The 18,781-nt window shown below is 35.9% G+C and overlaps 1 protein-coding gene and 1 long non-coding RNA gene across 3 annotated transcripts in view; one reads left to right on the forward strand and one right to left on the reverse strand.

Moving 5' to 3' along the window:
• LOC137487363 (uncharacterized) overlaps positions 1-934 on the reverse strand; it is a 64,226-nt gene extending 63,292 nt beyond the window's left edge. For both annotated transcript variants that reach the window (XR_012389138.1, XR_011005890.2), the window contains exon 1: positions 675-934. This is a non-coding gene — a long non-coding RNA (uncharacterized lncRNA). The remainder of the gene's footprint in view (positions 1-674) is intronic.
• Positions 868-18,554, forward strand: si:ch73-49p17.1. Its single transcript, XM_068212999.2, has 4 exons — positions 868-1,020; positions 11,553-11,637; positions 17,782-17,992; positions 18,148-18,554. Exons 2-4 carry the CDS (start codon positions 11,554-11,556, stop codon positions 18,198-18,200), a joined length of 348 nt encoding a protein of 115 aa, XP_068069100.1. The 5' UTR covers positions 868-1,020; position 11,553; the 3' UTR covers positions 18,201-18,554.
• Positions 18,555-18,781: the final 227 nt, after the last annotated feature.

An 18,781-nucleotide genomic window follows, 5' to 3' on the forward strand; every position in this document is an offset into this window, starting at 1 on the left:
TTGATTCAAACCCTTTATTTCAAAAACACTAGTGTTGAACAGATAAACTGTAATGAATACTGAAGCATTCTTTAGTTTTTACTACAGTAAACTGTGAATAACGTATAAAACTACAGTATTGTGTGATGTTAATATTGCTGTAGTTGTAGTATTACCACCACCACAATGATAGAATTTTCACAGCAGATTAATTCAAACCCTTTAATTCAAAACACTAGTATTTAACAGATAAATACTGAAGCATCCTTTAGTTTTTTACTACAGTAAACTGCATATAACGTATAAAACTACAGTATTGGGTGTGTTAACATTGCTAAAGTTGTTGTATTACCACCACGATGACGATAGAATTATCACAGCAGATTAATAAAAAACACTTTACATCAAAAACACCAGTATTTTCTTCAAATTACTATAGTATTGTCTCATGTGGGAGCCTTGTAGCCTAGCATAAAAGGCGTGCAATGTTTTCTGTCAGCAGCAGAGGGCATTAGCGATCTACAACCAACAACCTGAAGGATGAGGGTTTTTTTAATCTGTCTTTTTGCCAAACCACATCATTTTATAGTTTTACTATAATAACTAAACTGTGACACGAAGTATAAACATCTTTCTGCGGAAGCAGTAAGCGTTTTCTCTGAAACAATCTGGCTCAGTAGTGTCTCTAAACTCACCCAAACACTTGCGTAACTCATCATCTGGGAATCAGAAATCCCGACAATTACATGATCAAACAGGCTGAGATGACGACGTAAATGCCTGCTTCTTATAACCAATCGTAGGGGATTGATGTTGCATGTACACGCAGCTCTCCACATGTAAATGAATGACGTTGATACTACAGGGGGATGAGCAGAAGGACTATGACAGCATTCAACAGTAACTTTCCGCTGTGCAGGTCAGATGCGCGCTCGAACTGGACGGACTGATGAGTGAACGGAAGCTGTGAGAGTTTAACGGCAGGAAATACTGAATATAACAACAATTATCACGCTAAGGGAGACAAGAGGACACAATAAAGGTATTTGATACATCTATAATCATTTACACATTTAAAATAAAGGGTTAGAAATATAACTGAGGAGCTTACATCTCAGAAAATCATGTGGCTGTCAGTTGTGTAAGATATTTGTCAACATATTTTAAAATGAATATATTTTGTATTTTGTAATTCTGTTAAAATTATATATATGAAGTGATTTTTACTAATCTGTCACTTAAATATTTAAGAATTTAACAGTGAAAAAGTCAAGATTGATTAGCTTTAACATGTGTTAGCCCTCTGAACCAAAATTAGTTACCAATAAATGTAATATTTTGTTGTTGTTGTCCTGCTTCAGTATAATTTCATCTGTTTCCAGTCCTGTGTTTTAAAATATTCAAATATTCAGACCAAAAATTAAGTACAAGCTTATATTTTGTATTTGTAAGGGTTACAGACAAACAATTGGGTTTTAAATGTTCAGAACATTCATTCATTCGTTTTTTTTTATTTTATTTATTTTTTATTTTATTTCGCTAATTCCCCTTATTAATCTGGGGTCGCCACAGCGGAATGAACCATCAACTTATCCAGCATATGTTTTACGCAGCAGACTCCCTTCCAGCTGCAACCCATCACTGGGAAACATTAATACACTCTCATTCACACACATACACTATGGACAATTTAGCCTACCCAATTCACCTACCACAGATCTTTGGACTTGTGGGGGAAACCGGAGCCCCCGGAGGAAATCCATGCCAACATGGGGAAAACATTCAAACTCCACACTGAAACGCCAACTGACCCATCCAAGGGTCAAACCAGCGACCTTCTTGCTGTGAGGCGAACGTGCTACCCACTGCCCACAGTGCAGCCAATGTTGAAAACAATAAATGTGTAATACAGTTTTTTTTAACAATATATTTATAAACAGTGAAATTTGCAATAATAATGAGTATTATTTGAAGATGATTTAGAGAAGTAGTTTAAATGCCAAATGCTTTTGTCAGGCATGTTTACACTACTCTGTTGAAAGACCTCTATGCAGCCCGCAAGTAATTTATTTACATTTTTTTTAAATGGTTATAGACCATGTCAATGTGGTCAGGTCATTGGCCCCTTGAACATTTCCTGCTTGTTATCAAACTGGTTCATAACTATAACAAGAGGCAATTCAATCTTAACTTAATGTTAAAACAGCAAACATAACATTATTTATCATTGTGTGGCTCTTTTTGGATTCTCAGAAGCTATAGAAATTAAATATGTAAAAGAGGAAATACGTTGGGACCATTGTTTCCCCTTAAACTGGTCTATACATTGCCATTTAACCACTTCTCTGAATATTTAATTAATTATATAAAGTTTAATAAATATAGTATGAGGGCGAGGCAGTGGCGCAGTAGGTAGTGCAGTCGCCTCACAGCAAGAAGGTCGCTCGGCTCAGCGTTTCTGTGTGGAGTTTGCATGTTCTTCGCGTGGGTTTCCTCCAGGTGCTCCGGTTTCCCCCACAGTCCAAAGACATGCGGTACAGGTGAATTGGGTAGGCTAAATTGTCCTTAGTTTATGAGTGTGTGAATGTGTGTGTGGATGTTTCCCAGAGATGGGTTGTGGCTGGAAGGGCATCCACTGCGTAAAAACTTGCTGGATAAGTTGGCAGTTCATTTCGCTGTGGTGACCCCAGATTAATAAAGGGACTAAGCCGACAAGAAAATGAATGAAATATAGTATGCAGAACTAGACTTGTAAATATAGCTAATTATTAAATAAGTCTGCTACACAGAATGATGGAACATCATCCCTACTGTATATTTTGATATTGGCACAACAGTCAATTGAAACATGAATCCAGACACTTTTTATTTGCTTTTCTGTAAATTTAATGCCATGCAGACACTAGAATGGGACTTCTAGTTTTGGACCTATATACAGCATTACTTGCATTTTAGGTTTTATTAAAAAAGTTATATTCATTAGATCTGTTGCATCATAACTCTTGTAGCAGCGTGTCCAAATCCATTGAAGAAAAACATCTGGTATAAAGACATCATCACCAACATCATCCTCGTTTCAGAATAGGCATGGGCCGGTATAAGATTCTGACAGTATGATAACCTTAGATAAAAATAATAGTGATTACTGCTTTAAAATATATTATTTTTAAATGTCTGGGTAAAAAACAACAATTAGTTTTCCCTTTGAAAACAATATATTTTATTTTTAGAAGGATTTAAGTAATTTTAGAGCACTAAACATGTCAGGCTAGATAATTAAAATGAATCATTGACTACTGCTGTCTTCATTAGTTTTAAAAACACTGATTTCTTTGCAATTTAAAAAGGCATCTTTGCATATTTTCTGCTTGAGATACTGTTGTCCTAAAAAACAAAACAGTATATAAAAAAATATTAAACATACCTGAGGAACGGTATTACAGAAAATTTTGGCGGTTTTAAAACCTTGACTTTTCCAAACCGCTGTATACCTTGAAAACGGTTTTCGTCCTATGCCTATTTCAGGAGCTGAACTTTTCAAGGGCACTGATTGTCAGCAGGGTTTGCTCTTCTTACATAGTCAACCCCGTTTCTATGGTTTTGTAGTAAACCAATGCTTATTAAAGGTGCTGTGACATTTGATGTCATGACCTTGACCTTTAGGTTAGTTACGTGGCTAAATGAACCATAAACCTGTCAGTTCTGCTTGTTAGATTACGTTAAGCATTGGCTCTGATTAGAAAAAAAGAAAAACCAACCATATTGTGAATTTACCATCTAAACCTGACTGGTGATTAATAATGGGATTAGAATCTGGTTGACTCTAATGATAATGAGATATGTGAAAACATATGTTAAATACTGGAAAAAGTGTTGCATGCAGAACTGTTGCAAACTATTTATTTGTGTTGAATTTAAACAAATAAATTTAGTTTAATAATGTTCAATTTAATGTGTTTGTTTAAATTGAGCCCAAATAAATAGTTTACAACCACATAAAAAATTTTTAGTAAATCCAAGGAATCATCTTTGAATAATTTTTTTAGTCGCTTCTTTTAATTTCAAATCCACACTGAAAATGTTTTTGTTGGTTTAACCCAAATTTGTATAAAATATGGACCAACCCAAAATGTTTATTCAGTCCATATTTGACCCCAGTTTGGGTTAAACCAACTTAAAGAGTCTAGTTAAATATCACACTCTGACAGCATTCAGTGTAGCTACTGGATGTTGCATGTTATGTCTGACCTCATGGGGACATTTTTTGGTCCTCATGAGAAACAAAAAAATTCATAAATCACACAGAATGAAGTATTTTGATAATATAAAATGCTGAGTGTTTTATCTGAGGGTTGGGTTTTGGGGTAGGGGTATAGCATATACAGTCATCAAAATCATTGTAAAAATAATTGTACAATTCTGTGTGTGTTTGTGTCTGTACCTTGTATTCCTTATATTGTGGGAACCAAATGTCTGCACAAGTATAGCAAAAACAGTAATATTTGACCTTGTGAGGACATTTTTAAGAATACAACTTATAAACCTTTCAGAATTTTTCGTTCATTAATTTTCTTTTCGGCTTAGTCCCTTTATTAATCCGGGGTCGCCACAGCAGAATGAACTGCCAACTTATCCAGCACATGTTTTACGCAGCGGATGCCCTTCCAGCTGCAACCCATCTCTGGAAAACATCCATACACACTACGGACAATTTAACCTACCCAATTCACCTATACTGCATGTCTTTGGACTGTGGGGGAAACCGGAGCACCCGGAGGAAACCCATGCAAACGTGGGGAGAACATGCAAACTCCACACAGAAATGATAACTGACCCAGCCGAGGCTCAAACCGGCAACCTTCTTGTTGTGAGGCGACAGCACTACCTACTGTGCCACCGCATGGCTTATTCAGAATGAAGTAATTTTAAAATGTAAAAACACATATAGTTTGTAAAGTATAAAATCATTATATCTATGGGAGGTCCACATAAAGATACACAAGTGTGTGTGTGCGTGCTTGTATCTATGCCCAAAAGCCAGGGCGGTGTTTACAAGGAATTACATTGAAATCAGTTTTTAATACACTGCCAAATGCTTCCGACTGCCAGATGATTTTTGGATTTGCACATACGTCACCATGCATGTTCAATCATGTCTAGACTTTTTGTGATTTTACTTACAGGATATTACAGGACAGGACATTTTACTTACATTTTAGGATTTTTAAGGGTTTTTATATTTAGAAGGTTTCCTGTAGGTGAACTGAGAAAGAAAGATTTTAATATACTTTAATGTCATGTACCGTTGAAGTCAGAATTATTAGCCCCGCTGTTTCTTTTTTTCCCCAATTTCTGTTTAACAGAGGGATTTTTTCAACGCATTTCTAAACATAATAGTTTTAATAACTCATTTCTAATAACTGATTGATTTTATCTTTGCCATGATGACAGTAAATAATATTTGACTGGATATTTTTCAAGACACTTCTATACAGTTTAAAGTGACATTTAAAGGCTTAACTAGGTTAAATGGGGTTAACTAGCCAGGATAGGGTAATTAGGCAAGTTATTGTATAACGATGGTATAGCTTAAAGGGGCTAATAATTTTGACCTTAAAATTATTTTTCTTTAATTAAAACTGGTTTTATTCTAGCTGAAATAAAACAAATAAGACTTTTTTCCAGAAGAAAAAACATTATCAGACATACTGTGAAAAATCCCTTGCTCTGTTAAACATCATTTGGGAAATATTTAAAAAAGAAGAAAAAATTTAAAGGTGGGGTTAATAATTCTGGCTTCAACTGAATGTCAGTTTTAAAGGTGTAAGTTGAACTGCCTCAACATTCATCTAAAGCAAAACCATAATTCAGTTTTATGTAAGAGTATCTCTCGGCGTTTTTCTAATTACACCCTCATGTTACATAAAACATATTGTATTCGGCAGCCGGATCATTCTTTGGTAGAAAGCACTCAAATAATTAGACTCAGCATGCTCTTAATAACAGTTCCACAGAACATCTTTTTCCAACACAATGAAATCTGTTTTCACAGAAGTCTGTTTCATTTTCACTTCTGTACTTTCTCCTTCTCATCAGCTTTGTTTTACTTCCAAATTCCATTTATATGTACTAATAAAGTCCATTTAACAAATAAAAACAAGACGAGAATTTTAAGACGGATTTCTCACTGAAGTTCTTCATCAAAACTTTATTTTTGACCTTTTCCAGTTTATTTTTCTAAATTGGGGCTATTGAAAAATATCAAATTCATTCATTCGTTCATTTTCTTTTTGGCTTAGTCCATTTTTTACTCATTGGTCACCACAGCTGAATGAACCGCCAACTTATCCAGCATCTGTTTTGCGCTGCGGATGCCCTTCCGGCTGCAACCCATCACTGGGAAACACCCAAACACATTCATTCACACACACTCATACACCACAGACAATTTAGTTACCCAGTTCACCTGTACCACATGTCTTTGAACTTGTAGGAGAAACCGGAGCACCCAGAAGAAACCCACGCCAACATGTGGAGAACATGCAAACTCCACACAGAAATGCCAACTGACCCAGCCGGGGCTCAAACCAGAGACCTCCTTGCTGTGAGACGATCGTGCTACCCACTGCGTCACCGTGACAACTATCAAAGACATATATCACATACTATCAGTGATTTATCATATCAGTCTTGTTGCAGTATTATTTATTTATATGCTGCATATATGACATAAACAATTGGCTTTTTACTTGTATTTTATTTATTTATGTTGGTATTTTTTGTCATATTTGACATTTTTATTTCATTACATTTTATTTATGTATTGTTTTATTATTATACTGAATTTCAATCATGAATAATTGCAGTATTTCATCTTATTTTTTACCACATTTATATATATTTTTTTATTTAACCTTTATTTAATTTAATAAAATAAATCAGTATAGGCGACACAGTGGCTCAGTGGTTATCGCTGTTGCAAGAAGGTCGCTGGATCGAGTCCCGACTGGATCAGCTGGCGTTTCTGTATGGAGTTTGCATGCTCTCCCCGTGTTGATATGGGTTTCATCCGGGTACTCCGGTTTCCCCAATAAGTCCAAAGACATGCTGTACAGGTGAATTGGGTAAGCTAAATTTCCCGTAGTGTAAGAGTGTAAACGAGAGTGTATGGATGTTTCCCAGTGATGTGTTGCAGCAGGATGGGCTTCTGCTGCGTAAAACATATACTGGATAAGTTGGTGGTTCATACTGCTGTGGCCACCCCAGATTAATAAAGGGACCAAGCCGAAAAGAAAATGAATGAATGAAAATAAATCAGGATAGGCAACACGGTGGCTTAGTGTCCTGGCTGGGCCAGTTGGCGTTTCTGTGGAGTTTGCATGTTCTCCTCATGTGGATGTGGGTTTTCTTCCGGGTGCTCCAGTTCCCCCACAGTAAAAAAACATGCAGTATAGGTGAGTTGAATACAATAAATTGCCGTAGTGTATGTGTGTGCATGTGAGAGTGTATTTCCCAGTACTGGGTTGCAGCTGGAACTTATCCAACATATACTGGATAAGTTGGTAGTTCTTTCCGTTGTGGCAAACCCCTGATTAATAAAGGCACTAAGCCAAAGGAAAATAAATTAATGAATAAATCAGGATATTTTTTTAGGAATGTACAATCATACATGATCTACCCTATTACCATGGTTTGCACAGTAAGAAAACCAATTAATAAAGTGTCAAGAGACTTGATAAATAAATAAATACACATTGCATGTGGATCTGTCTTTATATAAATATATATATATATATATATATATATATATATATATATATATATATATATATATATATATATATATATATATATATATATATATATATGTATATATATGTATATATATATATATATATATATATATATATATATATATATATATATATATATATATATATATTATTATTATTATTAAGACGATTTTAAAATTGAATAAAAAAAGCTTTTGTTTATATATGTATATATATATATATATATATATATATATATATATATATATATATATATTTATATATATTATATATATATATATATATATATATTTATATATATTATATATATATATATATATATAATTTTTTATTACTATATATATATTTTTTTTTCTTCTATTATTCTTCTTCTTTTTCTTCTTTTTCTTCTATTATTGTTTCTTTTTTTCTATATATTTTAAATTCTGGTACCTATTTCAGCACTTTTATCTGAAAATTTAACCTTTTTTTCTGCCATTGCAAAAACGTTTTTTTTATTTAATATAATCTTTAATATATTTAGAGTTTTTATATAGTTTTGCATTAGATTAACATCGAGCACAGCCTTAGCTTGAGCTATTTGTTCAATTTGGGTCTCGGTGTTAAAATAAACTGAATAGTTTTTCTAGGTCTTTGTGCTCTCCAGCCTTTAACTGCTGAATAATTGAACAGGATTTGTGAGTGTTTGTGTGGGTGGCTGGACTAGTGTGTCGGCTTATGTGTTCACAGTTTTATTATCCTTCAGCATTCGACTATGACTTCTGTCTCTTCGACAGACTGCAAACAGGGACGAATCCTTGAGACCGCCATCAACCTCAATAAGAATGATGGAAGGCTGGTTCATATTTTAGCATGCTTCTTATTTGCATACCCACCTGCAGACACCAATGTTGTCCCTGTCACGCGGAGTCAAAGCCTGGAGCAAAGTTTAGCTGTGTTTGGTTGTGTGTACGCTGTTAAAAAGCCATATCAGTCTGAAACGGAGACAGGAAGGGATTTTTTTAGGGCCCTCAGACTGAGCAAATATGCAAATACTGCAACTGACTGAAGTATGAATTCAGATCAAAGTATATATTTGTTAAATTAAAGGAATAGTTCACTGTCATTATCTTCTCACCTGCTTCCACCCTGTGTCTGTATTTATTTTTTTTATGCAGTGCATAATGAAATGTTTTGCTGAATGTTTAGATGGCTATTTTCAAAAATAGATGGTAATTTATACCACCAAGGCCCAGCAGGGGCAAAGCAGCATAAGATTAAGTGCAAAGCCATGCAAACACTTATACCTAAGCATATACACTCACTGGCCACTTTATTAGGTACACCTGTCCAAATGCTCATTACCACAAATTTCTAATCAGCCAATCACATGGCAGCAACTCAATGCATAATTTAAGCATGTAGACATGGTCAAGACGATCTGCTGAAGTCCAAACCAAGCATCAGAATGGGGAAGAAATGTGATTTAAGGAACGTGGCATGGTTGTTGGTGCCAGATGGGATGGTCTGAGTATTTCAGAAACTGTTGATCTACTGGGATTTTCACGCACAACCATCTCTAGGGTTTACAGAGAATGGTCTGGAAAAAAGTAACTCAATTAACCATTCATTACAACCGAGGTATACAGAAGAGCATCTCTGAACACACAACATATCAAACCATGCGGCGGATGGACTACAGCAGCAGAAGACCACACTGGGTGCCACTCCTGTCAGCTAAGAACAGGAAACGGAGTCTACAATTCGCAGAGGCTCACCAAAAATAGATAATAGACGACTGGAAAAACGTTCCCTGGTCTGATGAGTCTCGATTTCTGCTCTGACATTCGGATGGTAGGGTCAGAATTTGGCGTCAACAACATGAAAGCATGAATTCATCCTGCCTTGCATCAGTGGTTCAGGCTGTTTGTGGTGGTGTAATGGTGTGGGGATATTTTCTTGCCACACTTTTGGCCCATTAGTACCATGTAAGCATTGTGACAATGCCACAGCCTACCTGAGTATTGTTGCTGACCATGTCCATCCCTTTACGACCACAGTATTCTCATCTCCCAATGGCTACTTCCAGCAAAATAACATGCCATGTCATAAAGCGCGAATCATCTCAGACTGGTTTCTTGAACATAACAATGAGTTCACTGTACTCAAATGGCCTCCACAATCAGCAGATCTCAATCCAATAGATCATCTTTGGGATGTGGAGATTTGCATCATGGATGTGCAGCCAACAAATCTGCAGCAACTGCGTGATGCTATCATGTAAATATAGATCAAAATCTCTGAGGAATATTTCCAGTACCTTGTTGAATTTATGCCACGAATAATTAAGGCAGTTCTGAAGGCAAAAGGGGGTCCAACCTGTTATTTGTAAGGTGTACCTAATAAACTGGCTAGTGATTGTATATTAAACTTGCAATTATTTATCTTTAAATATTCATTTATTTATTTTCCTTCGGCTTAGTCCCTTATTTATCAGGGGTCACCACAGTGGAATGAACCACCAACTATGGCATATATTTTATGCAGTGGATGCTCTTCCAGCCACAACCCAATACTAGGAAACGATTATTCATTGGTAATTTTTATATTTTGAATGCCAAATGCCACTTGTTTTGATGGTCAAATGGCCATTTCTTTAAAAACTCTTTGAAGAAGTTTAATTTTATATTCCATGTGCTCTTAAAAATAAAGGTGTTCTTTATCACCCTATGAAAAACCATCAAAAGTACGTTTTAAGAGTTCCCACTTAGATATGCTTGGCATTTATAGCAGGTTTGGCATGCTGTCCCGGGAGAGAACCTTGAGCTCGGAGATATTTGAGCCCAGGGCTCACGCCCGGTCAATAAGCATATCAGGGGATCCGAGATCAGATAGGTCTGGATCGCTCCCCCTTTAGAAGGGGAGAAAAAGGAGGAGATGGGGTGGAAGGGGGGATTCTTCCAAAACGAAGATAGGGCAATAAGGAGAAAGTGATCCATTTATATTAAGCTAGGATCACTCTGATTGGATTATTACTGATTACGGATGAGTGGCCAGAGGTGCAGAATCATATCATGTGCTCCTCTCGAAATTAGTTTGTGAAACTTTACTTATATTTCACAATTTGTTTTTTTACAGCAGAAAATGGTCCTTTAGAGTATTAAGATATTCTTCACGCTTTTCTGTAACATCAATATGAAAATTTGCAACTTTATTATTAGAAATGGGGAAGAAAAAAAAAGATAAATAAAATGATGCCAAATGTTCATTTGGCATGAACTGTCTTCAATAATTCAGCAAAGGTTATGCATTGTTTGTTAGTGTTATTATCTGAACACTTATTACGCTGCCAAATATTGTTCCAACATTTAGGGTCAGTATATCTGTACGCATTAAATAAAAAAGCATTTGAAATATGCATTCAGTTGTTTTAAAGAACAATAACAACATTGCTACAGAAAGGCTTTCATACATTTCCTAATAATTAATTAATTCTGAAAACATTTAATAGAAGATTTTCAGCAACAACATGTCTTGAGCACCAAATCAGCATAGTGTTGTTTCTGGGGAATCATGATACAGTATTTTTAATTGGAATAATATTTCACAACATGACAGTGTCCTTTTTTTAATCAAATAAAGACAGTAAGTGGAGAAATTAAATTAAACGCATCTTACCTCAAAAAATGTTTGGGCTTTATTTTATGTATCATTGTCCTAGATATAATCCAGAAGTGAAACTGATAAAAAGATGCAAATCAACATATGTTGATTCAGATTTTTGTTTTATTTTCTTATTAGGATGACAGATATAATGAACAACCCTGAACACAGTCGAGAAGACTTCACTGTGAGCGACAGCGGAGAGCAAGGTGTTTCATTGCAGGTTGGTCTCTTTTCTTTGGTTATTTCCTGAAGACCCCAAACTGACCAGTGTCATCTGATCCTTCGTCTAAACTGTCAATCTGTCATTTGTTTAAAAGTATAGTTATGTTAAAAAAATAGCAATGCCTTAAAATAGTGGTTATCTAATTTTTTTCATCAAGTTTTACTTTAAAAAATTGTCTCTCCAAGTACCACTAAAATGAGCAGTATTAAAATACAGAAGCATAGTGGGCCCAGTAAAGCAGCTACAACACAGCACAGTGAAAAAAAACATGGCAGATTACCTCAGAAATATAGGCTATATTTCATATATGGCATATTATATACATCAGTTTTGATAAATTTTGAAATATATGTAGCATACATGACATATTTCATTCCTCTGCATACCACTAGAAGGAAGCCTGCGTACCACTAGTGGTACTCGTACCACAGTTTGAGAACCACTGCCTTAAAAGAAGTGAACAAGGTGCAAATATTTTAAATAGCTTAATATTTAAATTTTTGAGGACAAATTACACATTTAGTCAAAATATTAAGAGATTTTATAAAATCTGTGTGTATATTTTACAGAATGCAAATAAAATGAAAATTAACACAGCAGTAAAAAAGAAATAACAGTATTAATATTTTTTTCTTTAAACTTCGCCTTACATCAAGTCAAAAAACCTTTGGCACAAAAAACAGGTAACTCAGTCCATAATGACCAAACTACATACCACAGTTCCTGTGATTTTTAGTTTTCGCTTTAGAAATAATTTTTTTTATGTCACCCCACACATTTTCATTTGGGTTGAGGTCAGGGGGTTGAGCAGGCCACTTCATTGCCTTCAATCATTTTTGCCTGAAATCAAGATGTAGCTCATATATAACGAGTATGTCTCCAACATTTATTAGATTTACTTATGAATTTCTCCAACAGTACTACAGAACGGCAAGATAAAGTCACTCTATGCAGAACAATAAACCTTTATCTATAAAGTATAATTGTGGAAGTTTTGAAACAAATCTTTGCGCTTAACAAATTAAATACAATATGTAGGCTAATGGATGTCTTCTGTGGAGTGCGTACAACAGTGTTTTCTTATCCACTAAAGTAAAGGAGTAAAAAGTAAAAGTAAACTAAAGAGAAAGCAAAGAGGCCGAATGTAGGAGGCTCGTTCTTTATCCTTGCTGCAGATGGTCTGTTTAACTGTTTTCTCCTAGTGAAGCGTTCAGTTTTTCCATTTACAAAGTCCGCCGTTTAAATAGTAAATGAAACGCAACTGACTCTTAAAGGGAATGCCACTGTGACGCCCCAAATAGTTAATTAATAGATTTTTTTTACAGTGTGTATTTTCTACTTATGTCCTGGATGTAACTGATAAAATAATGAATATTTCATTTTCTGATCCTCCTTAACCTCTATTTAATTGACAAAAGTTGAAAGAAATTAAATTGTATTGTTTAAATAAACATTTCGATTTTGAGGGCTGCAACACACTCAAGAAAAGTTGATCTTTTTAACGTGGTGTCACTTCTACTTCCTTTTAATTACAATGTTTAATCATCTGGAAACTGAAGATAATCGCTGTTAAAGTTGTACAAGCTAAATTGTTACCCAATCTGACACAATTGATCTTCAGCAGCTCAACAGTCAGTGATAATTTTTTTCTGATCCTCATTTTCACGATGGTCCATTTTCGATAAAAGAAAAGAGATCTGGCCTCCAGGCCAATCATGCACTTTGTGTTTACAAAACCCTGGATGTGCCGAATAAAATTTGATCTAATAACCATAGACGGAATGTCTCTGGGCTCTCCAAATAAATGCCTCCATGTAAACGACCTACATTGGTTGTGATTTTGCACTGAGAAATGTGATTTTAAATTTGTTTGACAATTCTTACATGACTTTTGGCACAAAGGGATGAGTCATGATCCTGCTTGCTAAGACTGAAATGCTTCTCGTGTATCACCCACTTGGCTGTTTATCATGGACTACATCAAAGCTGCTGAACTGCTTAATCTTTTCACTTTTATTTTGCCAAACATTTTTGGAGTCCACAAAATCTACATTTCCATTCTTTCATTCATTTTCCTTCGGCTTAGTCCCTTTATTCATCAGGGGTCACCACAGCAGAATGAACCACCAGTTATCCAGCATGTGTTTTACACAGCGGATGCCCTTCCAGCTACAACCTAGTACTAGGAAACATCCATACCCTAAGGCCAAGTTATTCAATTCACCTATAGCGCATGTATTTGGACTGTGGGGAAAACCGAAGCACCCGGAGGAAACCCACTCCAACATGGGGAGAACATGCAAACTCCACACAGAAATGTCAGCTGACCCAGGCGGGACTCGAACCAGCTTCTTGCTGTGAGACCACAGTGCTAACCACTGAGCCACTGTCCCACCCACATTTCCATACATTTTTAAAATAATTGTAAGTTTGTCAGTGAAAATGCTAGAAACTTTTCTTTAAAGGGCACCTATCATGCAAGTTTTGGAATCTGTTTGGACAGAAATGTGTGACAGAATAGTGTGTATGAGCCATATAAAAATGGAATAGACACATAAAGTCTATTTTTATTTTCTACAATTACATCAGGATCCAAATCTCAAACACATTTTCAGTCCTGCGGTTATTCCCGCCCACCAATTTTGATTGACAGGCATGCATTATCATATCCACAAGACAGGATTTGCAAAGAAACTGGCATTAAACAATCTGTTTCAACTATCTGTGATCCCACTGCATCCTAAAAAGTTCGTTTTGTATTTTTCATGGCAAAAAAAGGTTAACTGCTATGCAATTCCCAACCGCTTGAATCACCACAGCAATAGTGTCAGTACAACTTTAAACAAGGATGCTTCAATAGCTGTTTCCATCCAAAAATGTGAATTAACTTAATGCGTAAAACTGGATTATAACATAAAAGATAAAGCAGCGTTTCTATCCAATGAGTCAAAGAGAACAAAATCGTCACTTCCTGATTAACTGGCACCAAATATCAACGGTAAAAACTAAGTTTGCTGCGGTAGGGGAATCTTTTCCTTATTTAATAATTGACTTTCACCTCAGGAGACTATATGCCAACACACAATAAGCATGTGGTGGTGTTTGCAGGTGCGAGACACAGAGCACAGAGCACAATTATTAATATAATAACACTAATACTCAAATGGTTAAGATGTTTTAGAATGACCAAAACAACATTTCAGATGTTTCACAATGTGCTCAGCCTGCTGGTTTGTCCATTCACACATATTTTTATCACCACATGTCATGATCTTTGTGATTTGATGAATGGTTTATTTTATCCTACCCGTCAGATCATGCTAACAACACTTTTTGCATGGTTCTGAGGTTGGGGTTAGGGATTAGGTACTGAAGGTTAGGGCACTTGTAGCAGAATCTGATGGGTAGCATATTAAGTCATGTCATTAAAATGTGCTGCCTACTTTTTGAATGGGAGGTAGGACAATTTGATAAACTAGGACAAATCGACAAAACACCGGCTGTGTGTGACAGACTTACTAGCCAATTGAGTATGCACTCTTTCGTTCTGCTCAACCAGAATTGCGCAACCGAACTACGCCCACAATAAAAAATAAATAAATAAATAAAACTAACAGGTAAGCATTGATAAGTGGGACTATGGTGTCTGCTGCTTAAGGAGCATTATAAGACAAATTAATATAAAAAAAACAGCATTTGTAATATGGGAATATTTTAGTTTCAAGGGCTCTGTTTTTACGATCTAGGCACAAAGTCTAAAGTGCAGGGCGCAAAAGCATTAAGGGCATGTCCGAATTCACTTTTGCAATTTTAACAACGGAAAAATATGCTGCGCATGGTCTAACAGGGTTGTGCTTATTCTCTTAATGAGTTATGGGTAGGGCCAGATGGAATCTGCTGACATGTTTTGTTATTTATAAGAAGAGTTTTAGTAAAAATCTGCAAATTTCTGCAGAATTATTTTGGGAGTATCATAACTAAAACCTTAATATGTGAAATAAAAAATAACATCTTTTAACTTTTATTTAATGTTTAAAATGCAAATCCAATTAGATTCACATTATTTGGTAAACAAAGCAAGTCTCTTATATAATATCTATACTAAAAGACAGAAAATATTACTGTACAAACTGCATTGTACACAAATCAGATGAACATTTTCATATTCCTCAATAATATTACTGTAATTCAGGGGTTTCCAAAGTCGGTCCTGGGGGGCCGATGTCCTGCTGACTTTAGCTCCAACATGCTTCAACACACCTGCCTGGAAGTTTCTAGTATACCTAGTTAGAGCTTGATTGGCTTGTTCAGGTGTTTTTGATTAGAGTTGGAGCTAAACTCTTCAGGACACCGGCCCTCCAGGACCGAGTGTGGACACCCCTGCTGTAATTAATTTAAAAACTGAATGAATATAGATTTACATACATTTACTGAAGTAAATAAACAGAATTAATGATGGACTCTAAATCTGCGGAAAATCTGCGGATTTTTGCGCGCGCAGATTTCGTGTGGGCCTAGTAATGGGTGTGTTTTCATAATAAACCAATCAGAGTCTCATCTCCCATTTCCTTTAAGAGTCAGTTGCATCACGCCATGGTGCATTTGTTATTTACATGGCGGACTTTGTAAGTGGAAAAACTGAACACTTCACTAGTGAGAAAACAGTTAAACGTACTGTCTGCAATGTGAGAATAAAGAATGAGCCTCATCCAATCGGCCTCTTTACTTTCTCTTTCTCTATTTCGTGGATAAGGAAACGGTGTTGTACGCACAGACGTTTGTTAGTCTATAACTAATTTCGTTTGTTAGGATTTGTTTCTAAACTATTTCTAAATTCAGTTTTAATTTCCAGCAAATGAATAAATGAACAATAATAACGAAGTGTGGTCAAACAAGTTATATCCATACATTTAATAAATAATACTTCTACTAATAAAAACATTATACAAAAAGCAAATTGTCGTGAATAAACTGAAAAAATCCCCCCGAGACGACGAAGGCATGGAGGTTTTTAATTTTATGTGGAAAGTAATCATTTGTGTAATATTGTATTCCTTTAATTTTTTCATTTGAAAAGATATTTCTGTATTGCTGTTCATCCTGCGTGTTTTAAGCAGTGTGTAAGCGAGGCGCACAAGTACTCTGCGCTGGGCTATAGACCTGCTTTCAGCCAGTTCATTATGCAGTCTATATTAGTTCCTCAAAACAGCTACGCAACAACAATGCGCCTTTTATCTAGACCGAAACACCCAAAGGTCCACAAAGTGTCTGAATGGATTTGCTATATTTAAACAACATGGCGGAAAATGGGAAAATTAAGGTCTAACAATAGCGTCGGGGCAAAAAACGGGGCAAACACGTCTTGCGCCTTATTGTGTCAGGTGTATGAAAGGGCCCAAAATCACAGACATCGAACAAAGACAGGTCATTTTTAAGAGCTGTCACAGAATTGTTGCCACGGCTTACAGATTATTGAGCTGAAGCTTGACTACAAAATTCAACTGTAAATCAAATCGCAATCGCAATAGTGAGGAGTGGATCTTGTTTATTGAAAGGAAAGTGTAAAGATGCTACATGCTACAACCAATCACATGTAAAATCAAAATCAATAAAAAACTTAATCACAAAAAAAATCGCAACCGCAATACCTGCTATTAGATATTTTCCCCACCAAAGGCACCAAAGACTTTGCATCTGGTAAACATATGAGCCCTATAAATACAAATAAGGGAAACTAAAAAAAAAAAAAATCACACATTCTTGATTGTATTGTGCTTTAAAAACCTGCCAACATTTTTAAAATTGTGATTATACCTCAAAAGCATCTAAAAAGAAAATATGTGAATCACAAAATGCAGGAAAACTTATAAGCAATATATTGTAATTCAAATCTACAGACACAAATTGATAAGTACAGTAAGTAATATTGAATAAGTAGAAATGATAAGTAAGATTATGATAATGTTTGTTTGGGATGTTTTCTTTCCACTAGTCTTAAAGAAGTCACGTAGTAGGAGTAAAACAGCTTGAAATGGCCTTAAAACACTGGCCTGTGCATACACAAACAATGGGTTTGCCAGTGGTGAAGTGGAACATTTAACATCTACACGATGATTTCACAGGTAAAATGTCTATTTTCAGATATTTCCAGACACACAGGAACGCCACCCCAAGCTGTCCAAGCGTCTGCCCTCCATCGTGGTGGATCCCACAGATGGAGGAGAGGTGGAGAGCGGAGAGTTACGTTGGCCTCCGGATGACCAGATGACCACAGAGCCTTCAGGCCCAACGCACACATCTCAAGAGATCGCGTCTGCCTCACAAACCCAGATCTCACACAGCCAGAGCGCAGGTGTGTAAGAGGAATATGCATTTTGCAACACTTTCAGCATTGACCCATAACTACGATGTGCCTAAAGGGGAACGAGTAAATATATGCTGCTTAAATGTGTTTCAGTTTAGAGAAGTGCATTTATAAATGACTATGCATGCATTTTCCCCCCTCAGATGAAGCCAAGTGCAGCAGCCTGGAAACATCAGGGGCAGCTGAGCGTAACTGAAATTTTTATAAATATGTTGTTGCGAGTCTGTCATTATCACAAGTCTCAGTTCTCACAAACTGTTCACACTTAGAAAGAAAGACACAAACACACTGACAAGCAGCCAATCTGCCAGGAAGGTGCAAATAAGATCAGAGCTCGCGATGCTATATCTGAGCACCTTTTGTAAAGCGCTCGAGGCTTTGAAAAAGACTTTCAAAAGTCTTTCGTACTTTTTCAAATGAAGCTCTTGTTACATTTTAGCTGTGGTTTTAGCAACATTCTCACAATGCATTTAAGTTTTAAAGCCTGAATTATGAAATTAGGAAGCTGTTACTGTATCTTTCCACACTGTCAAAAGCGATTACTTTACTTTACTTAAAAAAAAAGGGAGTAAATGTGTTGCCTTAAAAGCAACAAATCGATTTAACTTTGGACGGTGGATCAGTAGTTAGCATTGTCGCCTCTCAGCAAAAAGGTTGCTGGTTCAAGTCCCAGCTAGACCAGTTGCCATTTCTGTGTGGGGTGTGCATGTTCTCCCCCACAGTCCAAAGACATGTGGTACAGGTGAATTGGGTAAGCTAAATTGGCCGCAGTGTATT

This window comes from Danio rerio, chromosome 13 (assembly GCF_049306965.1).
Source record: "Danio rerio strain Tuebingen ecotype United States chromosome 13, GRCz12tu, whole genome shotgun sequence".
NCBI classification, from domain to species: domain Eukaryota; kingdom Metazoa; phylum Chordata; class Actinopteri; order Cypriniformes; family Danionidae; genus Danio; species Danio rerio.